The sequence below is a fragment of the Sminthopsis crassicaudata genome, chromosome 3 (genome assembly GCF_048593235.1).
Source record: "Sminthopsis crassicaudata isolate SCR6 chromosome 3, ASM4859323v1, whole genome shotgun sequence".
NCBI lineage: Eukaryota > Metazoa > Chordata > Mammalia > Dasyuromorphia > Dasyuridae > Sminthopsis > Sminthopsis crassicaudata.
The window spans coordinates 545,662,202-545,689,882 of NC_133619.1; the positions used below are offsets into that span (position 1 = coordinate 545,662,202).

Below are 27,681 nucleotides of genomic sequence, written 5' to 3' on the forward strand. Positions count from 1 at the left end.
CTCATGTGATTCAATTTAATCTGACTATTAGACACACACCCCAAGGAAGTCAAAGACAAAATCAAAGGCATGCTATACACTAAAATATTCATAACATCACTTTGTGTTATAGTAAAGAACCAGAAACAAAGTAGTGATGCATCAATTTGGAAATGACAAATATATATATATATCATTATATGTTCATAGATCTTGGGCTAGAAAGGACTTTAGAAGCCAGCTAGTATTAACCCCCTCATTTTACAGAGAAAGGTAAGGGATTTGCCCATGATCATATGGTCATAAGTGGCACATTCCAGGACTTGAACCCAGGTTCCTTAACTTCAAATGTAATATCTTTTGCAATGCCCTACGTATTTATAATTGTGCAATAAGAAATGAGGATTACAAAAATTTCAGACAAACATGAGAAAATGTGTATGAATGGTGGAAGCAGAGTGAAATGAAAATGTCCAAGAAAACACTAAGTCCAAAGAGCAATGAAAATGAAATGATTGCTCCAAAAAAGCTGAACATAGAAGTAACAGAAAAACTCATGAAGATCCTAAAGAACAGAAGATAAAACCCATTAACTCATGCACAGTAGGAAAGTTAGAGGTGGGGTGCTGATCCAACAGGATGATAACCACACAATAATAATAATAATAATGGGGTGCAGTGAAAAGAACACTGAATTTGGAGTGGGGTGACCTGGGTTTGAATCTCATTTGCTCAGTCACAGACACCCTTTTGTAAACTGAGGAAACTGGACAAGATGATGCCCAAAGTCTCTCCTAGCTAGTTCTAAGTCCTATGTCTAGTCTCATCTAGATGAAAATTCATCTTTTTTTCCAGAAATTTTATAAGAAGTTATCAATGTCTTTTAGTGAACCATTCCAATGTTTAAGAAGCTTCATTGCTAGTAAAGTCTTCCTTGCGTCCCATCTTAAACCACTCATATCACAGGCTAAGTTGATTTATTTTCATTTTCATTCAACCTAGTTATAAAGCGCCTGCTATACGCTAGGTACTAGGGAGAGTCAAAGATAAATCTGATGAGGTCTCTACTATTGAATAACTTACCACCTATGAACATGACCTTGAAACAAATGATTCCACACATTCTACCTTCATATTAAAAGAGAAGCTACGAAAAGAAAACCACAGAAAAGGGATCTCTCTCCTAGCCAGTCTGAGAGAAAGAAAACTCAAGACATAGGAATCGGTGTTCAAGGTTCTTCTCTATCATTGGTTAACTAATGGGCAAAGGAACTTCGCTGTGATTCCATTTTCTCATTTTCAATGAAATGATACTTAGGAGATGTCATGGATAGAATGTTGGCATTTGGCAGAGTGAGTCCAAATCTGGCCTTAGACACTACGTATCCCTAGGCTTAAACTCTATGTGCCTCAATTTCCTATCTGTTAAATAAGGGGCTTAGTTCCAGCTCTACATCAATGATCTACGATAACAATGTCCAGATTCTTCTTTTCTACTTCATACAACAAATTTGGGAAATGACTGAAAAAAGACATGGAAATTGTTACAGATTTTTAAAAAACAAGCTGTTTTTCTCTTCTCTTTCATCTCTATTTTCTCTTTCCCTCCACTCCCACCTTTGAATGCTGCTGAGGACCTGTTTTGTCTCTCATTCAGAACCTATTAAGTGAAGCACTCTTTCATGAGTAAAGTTTTTGTACTACCCTCGTTTCTCAAATGTCTCTTTCTGGGATTGGGAAAGGCTGAGGAAAAGAGAGGGGGATGAGAGGAGGCCATACCAGAGTGGTCTAGGGTGTGCCACTGGAATTGAGCTGATTCTCAAAGTCTAACAGACTCACCAAACCACTTCTCTTATCAACAAAGTCCACACCTCTATTAATTTCCCAGAATAAAAAAATTGCGGTTCCTACCAATTTGGAGAATAATGGAGAGGTCAACCAGAGTGCCCACCATTTATAAAAGGGCTGCCCTGGGAAATCAGGAGTTCCAAAGGGCAATCAGGCCCTGAAACAGATCTGAATGTGGAGCCCTAACTTAAACTACATAGATTCAGTGAGCTTTGTAAACCGCTCTCAAAAAATTCCATGTAAAATCATGCGCCTCACAGGATGTGGACAGTAATATTGGTCTTACTGTTGTTTTGGGGGCGGAGGGGGAAAGGGGGCCTTTGTGCTATATTTAGCGTGACACTCAGCCCATTTTTAGAAGAGGGGGAGACATGAATGAATGGCTCTTTGACACAGTCAAAGGAACACTAGAAGGCAAAGAAGCAAGGTTTTGGTGTGGACTGGGAAAAGCCTCTGAATAATCAGTCAGGGCCAAGAAGCTCAATGGCTATGTAGGAACACACCATGATGCGTGAATAAGGTGAGGATTCAGTTTAGTGGCCATCTGACACAGTCTGCTGGGGCAGGAGAACCTTTGGATGTCTTTACAAGGAAAAAGGATAGACATTTTATATAATACCTACTATGTGATGGGTGCTGTACTAAGTGCTTTGCAAATATTATTTCATTCAATCTGATGAACTGTTTCTTATTGACCCTAAATTCCTAGAGAACCATTAAGCTCTGACCATCTGCTGGCAGGTTGTGGTAATTTTACATTTTCAGCTTGTTGTTTTCCAGACAGATCCAGAGACTATAACCTGGGCTCCTTAATGTCTTTTTGAGGTGTGATTCACATGTAGCCACTCTGACATTTGTATAGTTGTGGCCCCTAGGTCCCCTATGCCTCTAAAACTCAGCTCAAGCCCTGCCTACAATATGAAGACTTCCCTGATGTTCACAACTGTAAGGATCTATTTTTGTCCCAAATTTGTATTTATTATCAATCTGTCTACACACACACACACACACACACACACACACACAGAGAGAGAGAGAGAGAGAGAGAGAGAGAGAGAGAGAGAGAGAGAGAGAGAGAGATGTTTGTTGTCTCCCTACTAGAACATTAGCTATTTGAGAGTAGAAACTGTTTAATTCTTTGTACTTGTCTTTGTAGTTTTTGGAACATAGTACAGCTTTAAGAAATACTTACTGATTTATTGATTATTTGTTAGTAGGCAGCCAAGAGGCAGTATTGACTAATAGACAGAGTGCTGGTCTTATAGTCAAGAAGACCTGAGTTTGAATCTCACCTCTGATAATTTTTTATCTATATGATCTTAGTAGCCTCAGTTTCCTCATCTGAAAAAAGGAATAAAAGCAGCTACTGTAGAGGGTTATAAAGATGAAATAAGATTATGTGAGCAAAGTGCTCTGTAAATTGTAAAGCCCTGTATAAACTTCATGTATTATTTATTTAGAGTGAAGGGGAAAGCAGCCAAAGTTTTGCCTTACTGAAGTAAGGGAAAATCTTGAGTATTTCATGAACGTTTAAGTAGAGAAATGAACACTCCCCATTTCTATAAAATAAAGCACATATTATTGCTTGAAGAGGAACTGAATCTTTGGTTTTTGCTCCATGGAAAGCTATATTTTTTTTCCTTCAACAATTCACATGACAGTCACAAAGAGTTGGGGGAACCCCGCTAACAATTCCAGAGTCCACACCCAGATCTCAAGCAGGGTGATTTTCCTGTAGATTTTGGGTCTGAAATCTCCCTTCCTCTGATGGCCAGCCAAATGCTTTATTTGTCAACCTTCAGGGCACAGCAGGAGCATTTTCTGAGAGGGAAGGCATGGAGGACAGGGGAAGATGAGCATGCTGTGTTATTTATTCTTTGAGCCTTTTGAGGCATTTCCAAAGGATCTTAAAAACTTCTCATCTCCTTGTTACAAAGGCATAAATGGAAAAATAGTGAAAATGAGAAGACTATTTATAGCCTCTTGAATATTTACATACCACAACTGAAAATAAATCTAATTTAGATAGTATAGGTACTAGTTATCCATTTCATATTGTAACTTTTCCCCATGACGGTTTTGATAACATGGGTCGGCATAAGAAATTAAATGGGAATTAGGAGGGAGTTTTGCAGAAGCTGGAAACAATATGCAAAAACTAGCAGATGACAGAAAAAGTTTAGAAACTCAAAAATGCATAAAATATATGTGTAGTATTATATAACATCAATCCATTTTATCTCTATGAAAAAAAAAATGATGGAGGTCTTCTATTTTCTGAGAATATCCTCCAATACCCCTTCCTTCTGGAATATTCTCCAAACAAAGTAAATTTCATATAGCTTCAATCAGAAAGCCAGGCTGATTGCTATTGGTGTTTTCAAGTTTTTACAAGCACTTTGGTAAGAACCACTGTAAAAGTATAGATCTCCAGAGGAGATCCCAGGGTATGGAACTTGAGCTTCCGGATTCTTTACTCAGCCATAATTTACTATAAATATCATAGACACCTACCCAACGAGAGGGATATGCAATGGAGGTTGGGTTGGAGTCATTTTTTTTACCTTTAGCAGGGATTTATCCATAATAATCTTACATTCACAGAAGAGGAAGAGGAAGAACAGAAGGAACATTTACTTACATTCAATACTGAATAAGGTGATAGTTGAATATAGAATCATTTATCTCTTTACCTATTCAGTAAGTCACAATGTCCAAAGACTATGCTAAAGGCAAGGACTAAAACAAAAACAGTCCCTACCCTTGTGGAGCTTCCATTCTGCAGAAAGTAGACACGATTCTTGATTTAACCATTCTGCAAAATTAACTGATAGTTCTGCTGAACTTTTAAAAAAATTATTTAATCTTCCCTTCTAAAGAAGGCAAGTTCTGATAAATAAAGGATAATTGGAAATTTATATAATAGAAGGAAGGAAGGAAGGAAGGAAGGAAGGAAGGAAGGAAGGAAGGAAGGAAGGAAGGAAGGAAGGAAGGAAGAGAGGGAGGGAGGAAGGGAGGAAGGAAGGAATTAAACAAGGATTTGTTAAGTGTCCAAGATATGCTGTCCTCATTCTACATTTGGCTTCCCTGGACTTCAGTTTCTTCATCTGTAAAATGAGAGAGTAAACCAGATAGCCTCTGAGGTCAGTTCCAGGTCTTGATTTATATTACTTAGGATAGCTGAACAATCCCATACACTACCAGCTCGTGTAAAACAGGATCCACAAATGCTGGGAACCTATGGTCAGCCTCTTACCTGCTGCATCCTCAGGGCCTCTAACTCTCTCTCCAGCCGGGTCCTCAGCCTGCGTTCCATCTGCTCTCTCTTCTCACATGCAGCCTGTAGTTGGGTCAGGGCCTGTTGCAGCTTCTCTACTTTCTCCACATAAGCTTGTTTCTTCCGTAACTGAGGGGAAGAGAAAAGAAAATGAGAAGAAGAGGGATTCAATTCCAGCACATTTATAGCATTTATTAAATATCTACAGTGGACGGCGTTGCCAGACACTATACTACTAAATGCTAAGTATACAATGATGAAAAACACAATCCTAACCTTCAAAGAACTTAAAATCTAATGGGGACCAGAACATAGACACAAGCAAGTAGAACTGCATATGAGCAAAGGAAAAAGTAGTCTATAAGAATCTAAAAAAGGGGGCATCTAGGTGGCACAGGGGAATAGAGCACCAGCCCTGAAGTAAGGAGGACCTGAGTTCAAATGTGGCCTCAGACACTTAACACTTCCTAATTGTGTGATCCTGGACAAGTTACTTTAACCCCAATTGCCTCAGGAAAAAAAAAAATCTAAGAAAGGTGTAGAAACTTTCAATGGAGAAAGAGAAAAGCATTATTCTTTCTTAGGCTTTGTTTTTTTTTTGTTTTTTTTTTTGTCAAGATCTAAGATTTCATTGGGAGGGGTAACCTCTGAGTGTGGAAATTCTACCCAACATTGCAGATTATAGCAATTCATCCATAATTTATAGTTTTGAACTGCTTGGAAAACTGAGAAGTTAAGGATAGCTAATACATATGAGAAGATAATGAAGATCTTTCCTCTACCCATTTTTCCAAATGCTCAAAAGTTATATAGTATTCAGCATTCAGATTTTTAAGATTCAGAGGCCAGGGAATGTACCCTTGTTCCTAGTTTTGTTTGGCAGTTGGCACAAGATCTAATTAAGTCCTTAATAATGACATTGCTTCCAGGCAACATCTGGTTTCTGGAGAGCACCTTTCACCAAAGGGTCCAAAACATTTTAAAGACAATGATGCTAACCTCTCAGGAAGGAAATGGGGAAGCTTCATGTTTAAGAAATAAATAAAACTGACAAGTGGGGAGGCTAAGGCTCAGAGAGTGTAAAGTTCTCATCAAGAATGATGCTTCTAAACTCCCACTTGCCCTTCTGTAATCATCAGAGCATATTTCCTCCCATGCAGCAGATTAGCTAATGACCAGAAATTGCAGGCATATATATATATATATAAACCGGGAATTAGTTGATACTCAAAATCAGGCTGAGATGGCTACACAAAACTAGCCCTGAGAAACCAGATGCTATTTCCTGTCATTCGGCACCTGGCCACGGAGATGCCTGGGGCCAATTCAGAGTATAAATTCAAGCTGTTTTGACCTCCTCATGTTTGTACATGCAAGTGATTTATGGGTTCCCTGCTCTGTGAGGATTCTGCAAACCAGCATTTGGATCCTGAGAGAGATCCTGCTCTCAGCAAGCCTTCCCGGACAGGGGCTGCTGGAGAGGTGAGAGATATTCCTGATCTTTCAGACTAGGACAAGAGCTCTAAGGTCTGCTCTCAATCTGCTTTACAGAATAGTTTTCATCCTATTCTCTTCCTGTGCTTCTGGGTTACTGAGAACTATGAGTTTAGGCCTTGGGAATGAGAAACTATTGGGGTTAAAGAACACAGTTAAAATTAAATTAAAATAGATTAAAATGGGAGCCAGATTGTGGTTACTTTGTTACTGATTATAGAAATTTCTGAGAAGATAGTTATATATACAGTTGAGCTCTCTTACTCCAAATTTATTATTTTACAATCTCTAAAGTCCATTCTAGTTCTAAATTTTATGACCCCAATAATAACTCACTTTCGTCATGCTTTACAATTTACAAAGCACTTTCCCCAACTTGTCCCAGTATTATTCCCAATTTACAGATGAAGCAACTGAGCCTCAGAAATTATAAATAGTTTCCAAAGGGTTACACAGCTAATAAATGACAAGCCAGCCCTTGAACTTAGAACTTGTGAAAATAAGACCAATGCTCAAGGCTGATTTCAGAAAGACTTGGAAAAACATACATGAACTGATACTAAGTGAAGTGAACAGCACCAGGAGAACATTGTACACAGTAACAACAAGATTGGGTGAGGATCCGTGAGGAATTTGGCTCTTTTCAACAATGAGATGATTCAAGGCAATTCCCATAGACTTGTGATGGAAAGAGCCATCCACATTCAGAGAGAGAACTAAAAAGACTGAATGTGGGGGGCGGAGCCAAGATGGCGGAGAAGAAACACACGACTCAGTGAACATCCTCACTCCCTCACAACCAATTAGATAAATTAAGTCTCAGAATTAGCTCAGGACTGATAGATACCACAAGGACTGGAAGCACGACTTACCAGCTGAAGAGAATCTGGAGTTTCAACAGGAAAGGTCAGTTCTCAGGGGAGGAATAAGAGGGACCAGCACAGACGGTGGGGTAGGGGCACACTGCGCCCATTGCGCTGGGAAGGGCTCTGGGATCAGAGAAGCCACTGAGGTAAAGGAATCTGGCACAGGCTGTTAGCTCTTCTCTGCTAATTATTTAGCAGTTCAGAAGAGAAAGCCAAAATATTTTAAAACTCAGATTAGATTTTCTCCGATCCTGGGGGTGACTCAGCAGAGACTCAGCACCAGGGGGTGTGGCCTCAGCTACCACCTGAGAATAGTTAAGAGATTGACAAGTGGGTGGATACGGCCCAAGGCAACACACACTGCCTAGCTTAGCTGGAGGGAGTGGAACTCAGCTCCAGGAAGTCCCAGAGAAGCGGAACCTTTGAACTAGGGACCGCGGTTTCTGGCAGACACTTCCAGTTTGAGCGCAGGGGCTTCTCACGTCACCTGCTGCAGACATCCACTCCCCACCCGGACACATAGGCTGGGCTTCTTGCTGTCTTCACTATTCTACGCCCTCGAAGCACAGCAGTGCTAATCACCTCTGAGGCACCTCCAGGGAGGGGGTGGGGAACTCTCTCCCAGAGCTCTCTCTTAGCACGGGCGCAGGGGCCGCTGCATCCATCCGGTCTGGGAGGAAGCTGGTAAAGAAGTAAATAATTTCCTACCCCAGGGACAGACCCCAAAACATTTTTTAAGTATGAGCAAAAAAGCTAGAAAAACCATAGATTCCTTCTATACAGAGAAAGAGCGGGTATCCAACCCCGAGGAAGTTGACAGCAGAGAATCAGACAACAACCTAAAGGGGAACGATTCCTGCCCCCCATCACATAACTCTCTCCTAGAAGAAGCTCTTAAAAAATTGAGGGAGATCGAAGAAAAATGGGGAAAGGAAAGTGAAGCTATGATAGAGAATAACAACGTCCTGAAATTGGAGTTGGAAAAAATAAAGAACTCACAGGAGATGCAGGGAAACAAAATTAGTGAATTAGAAAAGGTTAAAAAAACACAGGAAAGTAGGATTTCTGAATTGGAAAAGATAAAAAAGTCTCAAGAAAATAGAATTTCTGAATTGGAAAAAGAAAATAATTCTCAAAAAAAAAATTAGGGAAATGGAAAAAAAATTCAATAGAGCAAAATAATTCATTTAAAAACGAAATTGGGCATTTACAAAAAGAACTAAAAACTGTGAAAGAAGAAAATAACTCCTTAAAAGTCAGGATGGAACAAATAGAAATGAATGATTCACAGAGAACCCAAGAATCAGTCAAACAAAACAAAAAAAATGAGAAGCTGGAGAACAACGTCAAATACTTACTGGGAAAATCTATAGACCTGGAAAATAGATCTAGGAGAGATAATCTGCGGATTATTGGACTTCCAGAAAACTATGACCAAAAAAAGAGCCTAGATTCTATTTTACAGGAAAATATCAAGGAGAACTGTCCAGAGATAATAGAAACAGAAGGGAAAGTAGATGTGGAAAGAATTCATCGAACTCCTTCTGAAATAGACCCTAAAAAAAGAACACCACGGAATATTGTGGCTAAGCTGCAGAATTACCACACAAAGGAGAAAATCCTGCAAGCAGCTAGAAAAAAACAATTTAAATACCAAGGTGCCACAATAAGGGTCACACAAGATCTGGCTGCCTCCACATTAAAAGATAGAAGGGCCTGGAACCTGATATTCCAAAAGGCAAAAGATCAAGGATTGCAACCAAGAATGAACTACCCAGCTAAGTTTAGCATCTTTTTCCATGGAAGAAGATGGTCATTCAATGAAACAGAGGAATTCTATATGTTTCTAAGAAAAAAACCAGACTTAAACAAAAAATTTGATCTACATCCACAAGACTGAAGAGAAACAGAAAAAGGTACACAGAACCCTTGAGAACTGTAACTCTGTTGTGGGTATATAAAAAATACTCAAGGATAATTTGATTTTACTGATATAAAAGAAAAAAAGGGGGGTGTAGTAAAGGGAAGGAGGTCGGTTCAGAAAAAGGGGAAGGAGTGATAAAAAGAGGGAAACTACATCCCAGGAAGAGACATAGAAAATACACCATATCTGAGGGAACTTAGTGAGGGGGAGAATCATTGTGTGAATCTTACTCTCATCAGAAGAGGCTCAAAGAGTAAATAATTAACATATTTGTTTTTCAGAGAATTTTCTCTCACCTCATTAAAAGGGGGGAGAGGAAAAGGGAAAAGGAAAAGGAGAATAAGTGAAGGGACTTGGAGGGAGGGGGGAGGGATCCTAAAAAAAAAAAAAAAAAAAAAAAAAAAAAAGAGGGAGGGTTGCGCGTCACAAGGGGGGTCTGTAAATTAAATATCGGGGAGGGGGATCAGGGGGGTCAAGGGAAAAAAGCATAATCTGGGGATAATACGATGGCAGGAAATACAGAATTAGTAATTTTAACTGTAAATGTAAATGGATGAACGATCCCATCAAACGGAGACGGATAGCAGATTGGATCAAAAAGCAGAACCCTACAATATGTTGCCTACAGGAAACACACTTAAAGCAGGGAGATACATACAGAGTAAAGGTAAAAGGTTGGAACAGAGCCTATTATGCTTCAGGTAAAGCCAAAAAAGCAGGGGTAGCTATCCTTATCTCAGATCAAGCAAAAGCAGAAGTAGATCTCGTTAAAAAAGATAAGGAAGGAAACTATATCCTGCTGAAAGGTAGCATAAATAATGAAGCCATATCAATACTAAACATATATGCACCAAGTGGTATAGCATCTAACTTTCTAAAGGAAAAGTTAAGAGAACTGCAAGAAGAAATAGACAGTAAAACTATAATAGTGGAGATCTCAAACCTTGCACTCTCAGATTTAGACAAATCAAACCACAAAACAAACAAGAAAGAAATTAAAAAAGTAAATAGAACATTAGAAAAACTAGGTATGATAGACCTTTGGAGAAAACTGAATGGCAATAGGAAGGAATATACTTTCTTCTCAGCAGTTCATGGATCCTATACAAAAATAGACCATATATTAGGACATAAAGATCTCAAAATTAAATGTAGGAAGGCAGAAATAATAAATGCCTTCTTCTCAGATCACAATGCAATAAAAGCTACATTCAGTAAAAAGTTAGGGGTAAATAGACCAAAAAGTAATTGGGAAAACTGAATAATCTCATCTTAAAGAATGACTGGGTGAAAGAGCAAATTATAGAAAACAATTAACAATTTTCACCCAAGATAATGATAATGATGAGACATCATATCAAAATCTTTGGGATGCAGCTAAAGCAGTAATAAGGGGAAATTTTATATCTTTAGAGGCTTATTTGAAGAAAATTGAGAAAGAGAAGATTAACGAATTGGGCTTACAACTTAAAAGGCTAGAAAAAGACCAAATTATAAACCCCCAACCAAAAAATTAAACTCGAAATACAAAAATTAAAAGGAGAAATCAATAAAATTGAAAGTAAAAAATAAAACCAAGAGTTGGTTTTATGAAAAAGCCAATAAAATAGATAAACCTTTGGTAAATTTGATCAAAAAAAAGAAAGAGGAAAATCAAATTGATAGTCTTACAAATGAAAAGGGGGATCTTTCCACCAATGAAGAGGAAATTAGAGAAATAATAAGGAGTTACTTTGCCCAACTTTATGCCAATAAATTTGATAACTTAAGTGAAATGGATGACTTCCTCCAAAAATATAGGCTCCCTAGATTAACAGAGGAGGAGATAAATTGCTTAAATAGTCCCATTTCAGAAAAAGAAATAGAACAAGCTATTAATCAACTCCCAGGAAAAAATCCCCAGGGCCAGATGGATTCACATGTGAATTCTACCAAACATTTAAAGAACAATTAGCCCCAATGTTATATAAATTATTTGAAAAAATAGGGGGATGAAAGGAGTCCTACCAAACTCCTTTTATGACACAGACATGGTACTGATACCTAAACCTGGTAGATCAAAAAACTGAGAAAGAAAATTATAGACCAATCTCCTTAATGAATATTGATGCTAAAATCTTAAATAAGATATTAGCAAAAAGACTTCAGAAAATCATCTCCAGGATAATACACTATGATCAAGTAGGATTTATTCCAGGAATGCAGGGCTGGTTTAATATTAGGAAAAACTATTAATATAATTGACCATATTAATAATCAAATTAATAAGAACCATATGATCATCTCAATAGATGCAGAAAAAGCATTTGACAAAATCCAACATCCATTCCTACTAAAAAACTCTTGAGAGTATAGGAATAAATGGATTATTCCTTAGAATAATCAGGAGTATATATTTAAGGACCGTCAGTAAGCATAATATGCAATAGAAATAAAACTGCAACCTTTCCCAGTAAGATCAGGAGTGAAACAAGGTTGCCCACTATCACCATTACTATTCAATATAGTACTAGAAACGCTAGCCTCGGCAATAAGAGCCGAGAAAGAGATTCAAGGAATTAGAGTAGGAAAATGAGGAAATTAAAAACTATCACTTTTTGCAGATGACATGATGGTATACTTAGAGAACCCCAAAGACTCTGCTAAAAAGCTACTAGAAATAATTCAAAATTTCAGCAAAGTGGCAGGATACAAAATAAATCCACATAAAATCCTCGGCATTTTTTTATATATCACTAACAAAATGCAACAGCAAGAGATACAAAGAGAAATTCCATTCCAAACAAATGTTGAGAGTATAAATATTTTGGGAATCCATCTACCAAAGAAAAGTCAGGAATTATATGAGAAAAATTACAAAACACTTGCCACAAAAATAAAATCAGATTTAAATAATTGGAAAAGACATTCAGTGCTCTTGGATAGGCCGAGCGAATATAATAAGATGACAATACTCCCCAAACTAATCTATTTATTTAGTGCTATACCAATCAGACTCCCAAGAAACTATTTTAATGACCTAGAAAAAATAACAACAAAATTCATATGGAAGAATAAAAGGTCAAGAATTGCAAGGGAACTAATGAAAAAAAACTCAGAGGAAGGTGGTCTAAGTGTACCTGATCTAAAGCTATATTATATAGCAGCAGTCACCAAAACCATTTGGTATTGGCTACGAAAATAGACCGGTAGATCAGTGGAACAGATTAGATACAAAGGACAAAAAAGGGTACATCTATAGCAAATCTAATCTTTGACAAACCCAAAGATTCCAACATTAGGGATAAAAAATTCATTATTCGGAAAAAACTGTTGGGAAAAACTGGAAATTAGTATGGCAGAAATTAGATATGGATCCACACTTAACACCATATACCAAGATAAGATCAAAATGGGTCCATGATTTAGGCATAAAGAGGGAGATAATAAATAGATTAGAGGAACAGAGGATAATCTACCTCTCAGACTTGTGGAGGAGGAAGGAATTTATGACCAGAGGAGAACTAGAGATCATTATTGATCACAAAATAGAAGATTTTGATTACATCAAACTAAAAAGTTTCTGTACAAATAATACTAATGCAAACAAGATTAGAAGGGAAGTAACAAATTGGGAAAATATTTTTAAAAAACAAAGGTTCTGACAAAGGTCTCATTTCCAAAATATATAGAGAACTGACCATAATTTATAAGAAACCGAACCATTCTCCAATTGATAAATGGTCAAAGGATATGAACAGACAATTCTCAGAGGAAGAAATTGAAACTATATCCACTCACATGAAAGAGTGTTCCAAATCACTACTGATCAGAGAAATGCAAATTAAGACCACTCTGAGATACCACTACACACCTGTCAGATTGGCTAAGATGACAGGAACAAATAATGACAAATGTTGGAGGGGATGTGGGGAAATTGGGACACTAATACATTGCTGGTGGAGTTGTGAAAGAATCCAGCCATTCTGGAGAGCAATCTGGAATTATGCCCAAAAAGTTATCAAACTGTGCATACCCTTTGACCCAGCAGCGCTACTACTGGGATTATATCCCAAAGAAATACTAAAGAGCGGAAAGAAACATATATGTGCCAAAATGTTTGTGGCAGCTCTTTTTGTTGTAGCTAGAAACTGGAAGATGAATGGATGTCCATCAGTTGGAGAATGGTTGGGTAAAATTGTGGTATATGAAGGTTATGGAATATTATTGCGCGGTAAGAAATGACCAGCAGGAGGAATATAGAGAGGCCTAGAGAGACTTAAATCAACTGATGCTGAGTGAAATGAGCAGAACCAGAAGATCACTGTACACTTCAACAACAATACTGTATGAGGATGTATTCTGATGGAAGCGGAAATCTTCAACATAAAGAAGATCCAACTCACTTCCAGTTGATCAATGATGGACAGAGGTAGCTACACCCAGAGAAGAAACACTGGGAGGGGAATGTAAATTGTTAGCACTAATATCTGTCTGCCCAGGTTGCATGTACCTTCGGATTCTAATGTTTATTGTGCAACAAGAAAATGATATTCACACACATTTATTGTACCTGGACTATATTGTAACACATGTAAAATGTATGGTATTGCCTGTCGTCGGGGGGAGGGAATAGAGGGAGGGGGGGTAATTTGGAGAAATGAATACAAGGGATAATATTATAAAATATATATATATATATATATATATATATATATATATATAAAAGACTGAATGTGGATCAAAGCACAGTATATTAATATTCTGTTGTTGTTAGTTGCTTTTTTCCCTCTTTTTGTTTTCTTTTCCCCTTTTGATATGATATTTTTGCATCACATGACAAATATGGAAATATGTTTAGAAGAATTGCACATTTAACTTGTTTCGAATTGCTTACTGTCTTAGGGAGGGGGAAGGAGAGAAAGAAAAGTTTGGAACACACGGTTTTGCAAAGGTGAATGTTGAAAACTATCTTTGCATCTATTTGGAAAAATGAAATATTTTTTTAAAAAATGACCAATACTCATTCTATTATAACAAATAGTCTCTCTATAGCCCAATCCTGGCAATAATTTATATAGTACCCAACTCTAAGAGGCTCACAACTAGCTTAAATAGAAGTTCTGGGCTAAAATTCTGGAAACTACAAATGATTTAAGATTTAAAATTGGGGTTTAGAAGAGGCCTCAGTGGCAAGCTAATCTAACCTCACCTATTAGAGATGAGAAAATTGAGATTTGCTAAGTCAATGAATTGTCCATATTCCTAAAACTATTAAGTTTCACAAGTAAGATCTGAATCCAAGTCTTCTTTATTACCGCCTTTAACTGCTGCATCACTGCCTTTCAGTGAGCATCTTGCCTTGAATACTCCATAATAGGCACTCCTAGAGTGATGTTCTTCCATTCTTGTTCCCTGGCTTTTTTTTTTTTTTTCTACAAGTACATCTTTGCAACAGAAGACTCTGAACTGTTGCTTCTTCTATGAGATAGGCTCCATGTCTTCAAGAGTGACATTCATTGTGAGAAAGCATCTGGGTGTAGAACTACAAGAGCCTCAGGTACCAGATGCCATTAATAATCTAGACCTCCATCTTCCTACTTCCTCTTTCTATCTTTCCTTTCTCCTCTCTGATTCCCCAGTTAAGGCCTCAAGAAGAAATCATTCCAACCCCACCCAGCTAGGTTTAAAGGAACAGTATTAGTTTAAAAAAATTTTTTAAACCCAATAAAGTTTGGTTCTTTAAAAAATGTCAAGAACATGATTCTTGAGAAGGGGTCAGAATTTCCTGGATCATAGTCCTGGGAATGACTGGGCCAAATCCCCAAAATTGGATAGAGTTCTGCTGCACACTGTACTCTTTCATCTGATTCTCTCCCCCTTCCCATATGTCTCCTCTACCCCACCCCTTTTCTTCTTAAGACATTTGTCTTATTCTGTGTAATTTGAATGAGATTGAAGTCCAAAAGATACAGCAATTGCATATTTCCTAAATTTATTCCAAGGCTGTTTTCTCTTTGCAAGTCCTGATGATTTCCTGGCTTCATGCTCATTTCCAGCTGGACACTCAACAATTCCTTGGTTCTCATGTTAAAGGTTTTAGGCTCATTAAAACTTGCAATCACAGCTGCCTTTTACAGTTCCTCTGGCTCGGGGCTATATAAACTCAATTTGTATTATTTTTATTTGGGTTTTTCCCCCTCTTACCATCTCTCCCTCCTTCCAACAGCTTCAAAAATGGCACCAATGAAAGACTGGAGCTGAATTGACCAGATGAAGAGAGCCAAGTTGGAGGTTCTCTTGGCTCAACCTTTCCCAACCTCCCCTCCTCCAACTGCAGTCATTGAAGGTCTCACCTCTTCTTCCAGTTTGATGACTTTGCCTTGAGCATTGTTCAGAGCCTGGTCCAGGATCTCAATATGCCTTCGCTGATCCTCGCTAGCAGTACGTGCTGCAGCCAACTCCATCTCTAACTTCTCTTTTTCCTTCAAGTACTCTTTGTCTGGAATGGAGACAAGAACAAAATTGTCTATCATAACCAAGCTCTCACTTGGGATCCCTGACAGTCTTATTTTTGTCTAGGTATTAAAAAAAATAGAAGAAATACAAAGCAGCAGAGGGTTGGATTACCCATCATACTTCTTTTTGGTTGATATTGGTGACATATGTGAGAAGAAGCACAGACAAGTGTTTCTGGAGAGAATTAAAGACTTAGAGTCCTCGATAAAAATCTGGCTTCAGACACTTACTAATTGTGTGATTAGTCACTTAACCTCTTTGTGCTCAGTTTCTTCATGTATAAAACAGGGATAATAATCTTACCTTACAGGGTTGTTTTGAGGCCTAAACATATGTACAGCATTTTGTAAACCATAAAGCATTATATAAATGAAAGTTATTATTATCATTGCAAAACCACCACTAATGCAGGATTTTACGGGTTTCAGAGATGTACCGTTTGCAAAAAGTTATTGATCTTTACTTTAAAAAAATATGCTCATATAATCATTCTATAAGTATTCATTAGGCATATACTATCTGCCTAATATGGTGCTAGGGACTGGGTGTTCAAAGACAAAACAAAACAGGTACTTTTTCAAGGGGGTTACATTCTATGGGAGAGGAAGAAGAGATAAATATAAATAAGTGTGCATCAAAGAAATACATAAATACACAATTTTTTAAGAAGGAGTCACTTGCAGTTATGGGGATCAGGAAAGAGTTTACGTGGAAGACGGAAGATGGAAGATGACACCTAAGTTGAGCTCTGAAAAAAGCTATAAATTATAAAAGGCAAATGTGAGAAATGGTATATCCAGGGAGGGGGAACAACCAAGTAGTAGAGTGTAGTAGACATAGGGATAAAGACAAAGATCTGGATTCAAAACTACTTCTGACTATGCTAGCTTTGTGACCATGGACAGGGCACTGACTATACCACATATAACTTTCTGAGACTATATAAATTACAGAATTGCTGATCTATGGTAAAGGACACTACTATTCATGAAGCCTCTTGTCCACAAGGATGTGACTCATTTTGAAAATACCTTTGGGTAGGAGTTTCCACACCAGAAACTGGTTATACTCATAAAATCACAGACCTGTATATCCAAACATATATATACATGCATGTATATAGATATGTGTGTGTGTATATATATATGTATATATGTATACATATGCATACATATCTGAGAATTTTAACATTTAAAACACTTTTACAATACTACCTTACTCAATTCATAACAATCCTATAAGAAAACTGGGTCAGGCATTCTTATTCTCATGTATATATATGAGAGTTTAAAGTCAAATAACATCTTGTTCAAATTTATACATGATGATGTTTGCAAAGTGTGTTTCTCACAACAACCCTGTCAAGGATGAAGGGAAAGAATCATTATCCTCATTTTGCAAGTGAGGAAGTTAAGGTTCTAAAATGTTAAGTGAGTTGCCATACCATCATCTTCTTCTCCCAGTCATTTTTTAACTTTTCTCCCACATATAAGGAGCTTACCAAGTCCTACTGATTATACTTTTACAATACATTCTGAATCAGCTCTTTTTTTCTGAGAGAATGACAGTCTACCAATCCATCTGTTTTATTCCATGCATGCCTTGCAAAGGGGACATATGTGGCAGGGAAAATGGTATAAATGTTTTCTCAGTTCATTTAACCCTTTTTTATATTGACATAAATTGTATTTGTGTCTGAATTTCCTCATTATGTTCATGTTCTCAATTTTAGATACGACACTATCTGAAGCACTTGTTTATTTAACTAATGTTATCAGGTAAATGCTTTCTTCCCATTCTGTGCATGTGGCAGCCTAGAATAATTGATAAATTACTAAACTGAGTGTCACAAAGATGCAGGTTTGAATCCTACTTCTTAAACTTACTAGCTACATGACCACAGGTGAGTCATTTAACTTCTCTGAGACATGGTCAGCTCTCCAAGATTACAAACCATAGTTGGCAAGTCATCCGTCTCCAATGGAAGGACTTTCTGCTCTAATAAAATCACAGGTCCTTTGTGTATTGTACTGTGTGAGGAGCTGGAATATAAAAGTACTCCCCCGCCCCTTAATCTTTGGAAGATCTTATAATCTCCTTAAGCAAACAATATATTGATAAAAATAAATAAAAAGGACTTAGGAAACAGACAATATTTTCTAGGGAACATTTCTAGGGAATTTCTAAGGAACAGCTCTTGGATTTGGTGTTAGCCTTAAGTCCACTAAAGCTTTAGTCTAGAGCTTCATATAGTATTCAGGTGATGCTGGATTCTTAAAGAGTATGCCAGAGCAGCATAAACTCTAACAGTGTGGTAAAGTCTTAGTGATAGGCTATTCTCTGAGGTGCAACTTAGTCACAAAAATTAATCATTAGGTTGACAGAGGCTGATGAATTTTTTTAGCACATCAAGTCTGGAAGATTGTCTACTAAGTTAGGGTAGAACTGTGGTCTGAAGTGGCAGAAAGAGCACTTAACACTAATAAAATTAAAGAAGGGGACATGTCATGGAAGATAGGGGGTCAAATTTGGAGACTGGAAGACTCCTAAGTTTAAATCCAACTGTTACTGGCTATGTGACGATGACAAAGTCGTTTCATCTCTCTGAGCCTCAGTTCCTTATCTGTGAAATGAGGATAATAATATCTATAATGCCTACTACATGGGATGTTGTGAGGTCCTTAGGGAATAATCTACGTAAAGCACTTTGCCAACCTCATCACACTAATTAAATGCCAGCTGCTATTATCTGCAGAGCATACTGAAATAATGTATGTAAATATTAATATGTAAATTTAAATAGCCACCATACTCCCTAATAGTAATGGTATCCCTTGAAAACAAAATCTGACATGTCCAGATCTTGCCCCTGGAATAGTGCACCTGGTATGAGCCCATCAAACTCTAGTGAGATAAGTGCTTACTTTTTTTTCCCTTCATTTCAGTGGCAATTTACCTGATATTTCTGGGTTCCCAGCCCAACGCCTCTTGGGCTAATGTACATACAGGACATCACAAAGAAATGTCAGCTGGAGGGAACCCACAGGCTTTGGTATCAATCTCTATGTCACTGAATCCAACCTCTACATCCCTCCTTTTTCCTCCTACGGAAAGTCACTGAAGTCTGAGAAATAACTCCACGGGCTTGGACAGCATCTCTTCTGGCCAGGTGCCCGATGGCCTTGTCAAGTCTCTGGAGTGCATCCAGACCTCACCAACCAAGCTTCCCTGTCAATGAGTCTTTGGCATTTCAGCCCAGCTAGCTTCGTGCCCAGTTGAGCAGAAAGTTCTTTTTTAACTGACTCCCAGTCTGGAATGAAGGGGCGATGGGAATGGGTGTGCTTGAACTTAAAATGTCAAAATTACAGCTGAAACTCAAGAAGGACAACAATAAAGGCTCTCCTTTTCTTAGATGAGTATGATTATCACTATCATGATGTCTCATTGATAGGTGGTTCTAAATAACAATTGTAATGAGTTAATGATAATAGCAGCTCACTTTTAAATGGTGCTTTGGGGTTTTGCAAAACATTTTCTACATATAACTCAATTGATCCTCAACATAACTCTGAAGTAATGAATGCTATTAATATCCCCATTTTATAGAAGCGAAGACTGGGATTCACTAAGATGAAGCAATTTCCCAGGGTCCCAAGAGCTTGAGTTAGAATTTAAACTTAGGTCTTGTTTACTGTAAAACCAAATCTATTTCTCAGAAACTTTTCCAATTTAATTCCCTTAATATAATTATTTTTTAATGAAAAAAGCACTCACAATACTAACATGTAGGATAGAGATTGGACTTGGACTTGAAGGCACTGGAGAAATTACAAACAGAAGGAACTGGCAAGGAAGAACTTCCTGACATTAGAGCTGTCCAAAAATGGAATGGTCTGCCTTTAGATAGTGAATTCTTTTTCCCAAAGGTGTTCAGGTTGTAACTGAATGATCATTTTTCTGGGATATGGCAGAGAGAATGTTTCTTCAACGTAGAGGTCTTTGATGGCCTCTTAAACCACTGAAATTTTAAGATCTTTTAAATGAAAAGAGTAAAACATAACATGGGAATCATGTCTCTTCAGGGATAAAGGACCCAGTCTGCTCCACATGCCTCTGAGAAAGAAAAGGGTCAAAATTATTTTCATATTATTGTTAGAATGCTTTAAATTTCTGATATAGTAAACCACAATAAGGAATTTTTAAGAGTGTAAGGGTCCAACAACCAAAAAGTTTGAGAGATGCTACTGTTGCTGCAACACCATCTCCTGCAAGACTCCTTATCCAGTTCCTCAACTGCAGAAGCCTTTCTTCCCAAACTACTTTATTTTTATGAGTCTTTATTAACTATACATTTATATTTTATCTATTTTTACATGGATTTGTCTTCTCCATTAGGTTGTCAGCTTCTTGTGAGTAGGAGCTGTTTCATACTTTGTTTTTCCTCATTCTTGGTTCCTCAGTGTCTATCACAGTTACTAGCATGTAAAAAGGGCTTACTTAATAAATTGCTGATTGCTGATTGATTCATGCTTCTGATAGGGGTATGGACTTGGCAGCCTTCAACTCCTTCAAGATAAAATGATTGTCAAACTATGATGACATTAGCTATGACATCTACAAGGACGTGACTAGCTCTGGTTCCCCCCCCTCACAGTTTCAGAGCTAACAGCTGGGGAGTCAGAAGAGGCCAGGTTGTAACCCTGCTGTTTTTAAGTAGGCATTAATTATTGAGCCTTTCATCAGAGCTTTGACCCTTGACAAGATGTGGTTTCTGATGAGTTGTTCCAAAAGCACTTTGGGTCAGAGGAACCTAAATCTTCAGAGGCTGCTGCCAGCCTTATCAAAGGATGACTAAATCCCTGGAATGCTTGGTGGGTAATAAGATAGGCTTTATTCCCTGTGCTCATTCTGATGCAACCTGAGAGCCAACCCATAGCAGACAGCTTCTCTAGGGCCCTAGATCTTTCTAAGGGAATGCTCAGTATTTTTTTTAAGCAGGAATGAAAATGGATCCAAATTGCTGTTACCCTGGGGCCCCTATGAATGCCCACATCTCAAATGCCAGCATGACTGTGCAGGCAGCAACTCTTGTCACTCACACAGTCTTGTAAAGCATTGTAATGTACTCCACATGTCAGGTCCCTGGCTGGAGATGTCCACTTATTATATGTCATAAGACCACAGATTTAGAGTTAGGACAGTCCTTGTTTAGAGGTCATCCCTCCACACCTCTCATTATACAGACAAGTAAACTGAGGCTGAGATTTGCTGAAATTTAAGTGACTTGGCCAGGGTTGACACAGTTGTCAAAGATAGGATTTAAAGACTGGGCAGCAAATTTTAAACATTTTTACATGCTAATTTCCAAACCTGTCAAACCAACTGCTCACTTTACTGAGATGAAGGAATATTTATGGTGTTCTAAGCACAATCAGGCTATAAAGAACCTTCAAAAACCTTACCAGAGAAGGGGCCAAGGGCTAAAAATGGAGCAAGAGAACAGCTCCAGCAGGTCACTAATGGTAGGGATATATTTGCTGACAGATTCCTCACCATCCAAGAACCATTGCCAACGCAAAGGCTGTAGTATATAAGTAAGGCTTTAAAAATGTAAGTATAGCATTGATGGAAGGGAAATAAAAGAACAATGAGATCTTGATTTTACAATTCCTTGTTTTCTTTCTATTCAAATAGTTAATATCATTGATACACATCTAGAAAGGACTCGGAATAGCTTCATTTTATGGCAGGGAAACTGAAGAAGAGAAGTGAAATGGTTGTTTACATGGAGTAAGTCATTCTGGATCTTCAATGTGTGCAATCTATATGACCTGGGGAAGTCACTCCTTTTCTACAGGCATCTGTTTCTTTACGTGTAAAATGCAGGGATTGGATTAGAAGCCTTCTGGTGTCCCTTCTAGGTTTACATCTCTGAACTTATGCGCTAACTGTCCTTTCCTTTAGTTTTTGCTCCTGTCACCATCATCCAAACAGTAGGGTAGAGAAGTTAGGATTCATGGAGATGCAGCATAATAGAAAAGAGTATGGTAGTCAGTGGGTTTAGATAATTCCTTTAGCATTAGTCACCTTAAACTAGTTATTTAATCTCCTTCAAGGGATGTTCATCAGTTGGGAAATGGATAAGCCAGCTGCGGTATATGATTGTGATGGGATATATTTGAACTATAAAAAACAAAGATGATTTCAGGAAAACCTGGGAAGACTTGTATGAACTAATTCAAAGTGAAGTAAGCAGGACCAAGAGAACATTAATATTGTAATGATGAACAACTAAAGAAGATTTAGCTTCTCTGATTAAGACAATAATTCAAGATATTTCAAAAGAACTCACAATAAAAAATGGTAACTATATCCAGAGAGAGAACTGATAAATTGAGTACAGATTGAAGCATGCTTTTTTCATTTACCTTATTTCACTTGCCTTTTTTTTTTTTTTAACAACATGGCTAATACAGACACATGTTTAGCATGATTTCAAATGAACAGTAAATATCATATTAGCTACCTTCTCAATGAGTGTGGGAGAGACTGGGAGAAGGGAAACAACTCAAAAAAAATTTTTTTAAATGCTAAAATATACTATATTTTAAAAAACTGATAAAACCCTCATTTTCCTCATTTATAAAACTGGTAGTTGGTTTCACTTTGTAATACTTTGAGCCTGATATGGATCTGTAATCCAAGAAAACTGGTAAATTTCCCACAATCTTGCTTGGAAAACAGGCTGGCAAAAACTAGATATAAACCAGTGTTCACCCCATATGCCAAGATAAGTTGCATCACTTAGACATAAGGGTAATATTATAAATAAGGAATAATGGAAAAATTACCTTGGTGATACATAAAAAAGGGGAAAATACATGGTGAAGCAAGGAACAGATAGGATTTCAGACAATAAAATAAATACTTTTGGTACTTTAAGACATTTTTGTCCCCCAAACATGATTGCAAAAAAAATTAGAAGGGAAGCAGATACATGGAAAAAACATCTTTGTCACAATTTTCTCTGATAAAAGTCTAATTTCTAAAATATATAAGGAACAGTTTCAAATTGATAAAAATAGGTCATTCTAAAATTGATAAGGAGTTAATGGATTTGAACAGATAGTTCTTGAAAGAAAAAATATCTAAATTGTCAATAGCTATATGAAAAAAAATCACTTATAACTACAGGCTTTATCTCCATCTACAGGCTTGATAAACTTGTCCAAAGATAGAAAATGACAAATGCTGGAGGGGCTATGGGAAAATAGGCACACATATATTTTTAGTAGAGCTGGGAACTGGTCCAATCATTCTAGAAAACATTTGGAAACATACCCCCAAAGTCACCAAAGTATGCATACCCTTTGAAGTAGGGAATATCCACTAATAGACCCAAGACTCAAATAGATAAAAGTAGAAAAGGACTCATATATACAACAATATTTAGAAAAGCTCTTTTTACAGTGGCAAAGAACAGGAAATTAAAGGAATGTGAATCAGTTGGGAAAGGAATAACAGACTTTGCTATATGTATGGAATGGAATACTATTATGCCATTAGAAATGACAAAAGGAACAGTTTTAGAGAAACCTGGGAAGATTTGTATGAACTAACCAAAATGAAGTGAACAGAATAAGTTATATAATATCAGCACTATATAAAAATAACTTTCAAAAGATTTAAGAACTCTCATCAATACAATGTTGAACCAGAGGATGGTGCAAGATGTAAAATTATATATAATGGAATGAAGGGATTTGTTTTGCTTTACTAAGTCTATTTGTTGTAGCATGAGTGAAATAAAAAATTTTTCAGCTCACTGAAAAAATAAAATTGAACTTAAAAAATATTACTCTTGTTTGTTGCTGAGTAACAGAATACAAGAAACCAGAAGTTCAAGGCCATTAAGATTCATTACCTAAAACAAGCCTAGTTCTAAAGAGTACATGTCCAAATTACCACTAAGAACATTTTTTCAGATTCTGCTGGCCATTTATATACTTCATTCACTAAGTTTTGACTGGATTTCCCTGATGTCTTGTATCCTAAGCTGTTAAAAAGATGTTGGAAGAATATGCATTCTGGGAACATAACTACATTTTATTGGGATTAATAAGAGATCAGTAATACAGTCAGGCTCATTAAATAGTTTCTGTTTATTTTTGTTTAGGAGAATTGGGAGGGGACAGGACAAGAGGGGAACTTCGAAGAAGACTAATGAATAGATGAGAGAATAGATAAGGTAGAAAGATGGCATTAAATTCACTTCAATATTTATAAAGCTCAGTCTGGTATAGTGGTGCGTGTCTGTAATCCTTACCAATAAGAGAGTCTAAGGCTAGTGAATCACTTGAGCTCCAGAGATCTGAGCTGCAAGTCAATTAGGTTTTCATACTGAGTCAAACTCTGGCATGGAACGTCCATCAGGATAGAGGAAGGCATCAGGCTAAGAAAGGTGTGAACTAGCCCAGGTGGGAGACAAATTAAGTAAAACTTCAATAGTGGGAATTGGCTACATTTACATACTGGGAGACATAGGAAAACCCAAATAATAAATTAGTCAATAAACATGTATATTCCGTGTGCTAGGCAGGGGCAGTTTAAGGGTCAGTGAATAGAGGGCTGGGCTCGGAGTCAGGAAGACTTGTGCTTCTAAATTCAAATCTGAATTTCTGAGCTCCAACACTTAGTAGCTGTGTAACTTGGGCAAGTGACATAATCCTGTTTGCCTCCATTTTTCCTCATTTATAAGGTGAGCTAGGCAAAGGAAATGGCAAAGCCCTTCAGTATGTTTGCTAAGAAAACCCCAAGTGGATTCACAAAGAGTTGGACATAACTAAACAACAAAGCAAGTGCCTTCTTTGTGCTAAGCATTGGAGACACTAAGAAAGGTAAACGTTAGTTATTGCTCTCAAAAAGCCACAGTTTCCCAAATAAACAACAACCAAAAATAAACATCCCTCAAAATATTTACAAAACTTTTAGGGATCCTGCAGTAACAAAATACAGCAGAAACAAATTTATAAGTACAGTGGAAAGAGGTCCACTGGTTCTTGAGTCAGGATACTTTGGTTCAGATATCACCTCTGATGCTTAATACTTATGTGGCTTTCAACAACTCACTTAACCTAATCCCAAAACTAACTTTCCTTAACTGCAAAATAAGGGGTGAATTTGATTGATTTCTGAAGTACCATTCAGAGCAATTATATTACTCATTGATTTATCTTATGCAAATTTATCTTCATTGAGCAAGGGACCAAATGCAGCTAGGTAAGAGGACAACAAAAAGTATTTTAAATGGCCACCTTCAGTAATCCAGAATGGGAAAATTAATGCAAGTTCTTAGTCATTTTTGTTTTTTAAAAACTCTGACAATCTGTCCTGGGTAAGGTTCCTCAAAAAGATCTTACACTATATCTATAAAATATAATCTATAAAATAGGTTGCCATGGTTTCTCCAGGCATCTCAGGACTGGGTTGTGAGTAGTTAAAAGGTCCATTAACAAATACAGAAATAATCTTGTAAGTCCCTCAAAGGGCTGAGGCAGTGAATTGTTTTTGAAATGAGTTTTTTTAAAGAATAATAACAGCTTTTTATTTTCCGATATATTAAAGATAATTTTCAACATTCACCCTTGCAAAACTTGTCTTCCAAATTTTTCTCCCTCCTTTCGCCTCCTCTCCTCCCCCACATAGCAAGTAATCCAATATAGATTTAAACATGTCAATTCTTCTAAACATTCTTTAAAAAGAAAATTAAGAAAAGAGGTTTAGACAATGAAAAAAGTAGTAGAGATCTTGTAGAAGTAGCTTTTTTAAAAAAGTATACAAGGAACCACTTGGAAAAAGTAAGTCAATCTGGAGACAGATAAATTAACCAAATCCAGACTATTCTCCATTGAAATGATCAAGATTTTCTTCCCTATTCCCTAAAGCATGATTCAGTTAAGTTGAAAATCAACTTTGGAGACTATTGGCCAAATTAGTAACTCTTCTCTTTTATTTTCAATAGTACATGAAGTATGACTGAGAATTGTAATGGGGAAGGGAACATGTGGGCCCAATCAGTGTAAGGTTTCCAATGGAAAAAGTTCTGAATTTGCAGTCACAGGATAACAGATTCAAACTCTGACATTGCCATCAAAAGCTTAATTCAAATCCTAGTTCTGCAAGTCTTACTTCCTGTGAAAGCTTGGACTCTGTAGGCCTCTAATTCTACTTCTAATAAAATGAGTGAGTTGAACTAGATGACTGCTAAGGGCTCTTTCAGCTTTCTATAAATCTAGAATAATTTAATCCCTTTCATTTCATTTCAAAATCTTAACTGTTATTGGAAAAAAAAAAAAAAAAGGAAAACTATTGATACACAAAATGTCCAAGAAATGGATTCCCTGAGTGACAGGAGATAATGATTGCTGATAACCTTTCTAATTCTGGATGCCTTGTTGTGGTAAGAATTGAGAAAGAAAATGGCCTAATTTACCATCATGAAATATTAATCTGGGAGTGAAAGACCCTTAAAGATTCCCACGAGAACAGAAAACCATTGCTATTTACACTCATAAGCCATCAAAAGTCAAACAATAAGCAAAAGATTCACTAAGAATTAGGAGAAATGATCAAACAAGATGCTTTTTAAAAAAATATATTAACTAGAAAGCAACTAAAATCTAGCCACAGAATCTCAATAAAATTGAGAGGGAAAACCACATTTTGATATGACTTGTATATATTTGGTTTCTAATCAAGTTTTTGTGTTTAATGAAATTTTTTTCTTGAGGGGAGAGGTGCATGCTGTGACTTTCAAGGGTGTAGGTAGGAAACTCAGTATGTAAAAATTTGGGACTAGAGCTTAGGAGAAAGACTAGAGCTCAATATATTGATCCAGAAATTATATTCATACAGATATAATTGAACATATGATGAGATCATTAAGTAAGATAGTATAGAAAGTAAAGCTAAATATATGTTTTTTAGTAATGTAAAAAAAAAAACAAAAAAACAAAACTGGATCATAGCTTTCGAGCTGAAAAGAATGTCAGAAATGATATAATCCAAAGCCTTCATTTTACAGATGGAGGGAGGGAAGAAAAAAGAAGCTAATGCTCAGAGAGATTTAAGTGACTTGTTTTCAGTCATTTGATAAGTTATAAAAGCAGGATTTAGCCCAGATCTCTTGAACTCCAAAGCTATTCTTTCTTTTGCTGTCTTCTTTACTATCTTTTCTTAACATTAAAATCCAGCCAATACAATATGTTTAAATAGTCACTAGGAATGAATCAGGAATAAAGTCAAATTTAAGAAAAGGAGAAAAGTTTCTCTTCCCAGAGAACTATTCTAAAAGTTCCCTTTAAAAGCATTTTACATCTGGGGAAAGAACTTGTCAAACTATGATACATCATTCTGGCTGAATAAGAATCTTTTTTTTTTTTTAGGGTAATATAATCATTTTTATAGCTTTTTATTTTTCCAAACAGATGCAAAGATAGCTTTCATAACCTTCACCTTTGTAAAGCATTGTGTTCCAATTTTTTCTCCCTTCCTCCCTCCCACCCCTCCCACAGACAGTAAGCAATTCAATATAGGTTAAATATGTGCAATTCTTCTAAACATACTTCCATATTTGTCATGTCACACAAGAAAAATCAGATCAAAAGGTGAAAGAAAAAAAAAAAAAAACAAGCAAACAACAACCAAAAAAAAAAAAGTGAATATATTATGCTTTGATCCACATTCAGTCTCCATACTTCTCTCTCTGGATGCTTTCTGGATGCTCTTTCCATAAC

General features: G+C 36.8%; 1 protein-coding gene across 6 annotated transcripts in view; it reads right to left on the reverse strand.

Annotated features, from left to right (window-relative positions):
- Nucleotides 1-27,681, reverse strand: part of AMOTL1 (angiomotin like 1) — a 241,743-nt gene that overhangs the window by 24,670 nt on the left and 189,392 nt on the right. For all 6 annotated transcript variants that reach the window (XM_074304486.1, XM_074304485.1, XM_074304490.1 and 3 more), the window contains 2 exons: nucleotides 15,724-15,869; nucleotides 5,084-5,233 (listed from right to left, as the gene is read on the reverse strand). In XM_074304486.1, the coding sequence (XP_074160587.1) occupies nucleotides 5,084-5,233; nucleotides 15,724-15,869 (296 nt within the window). The remainder of the gene's footprint in view (nucleotides 1-5,083; nucleotides 5,234-15,723; nucleotides 15,870-27,681) is intronic.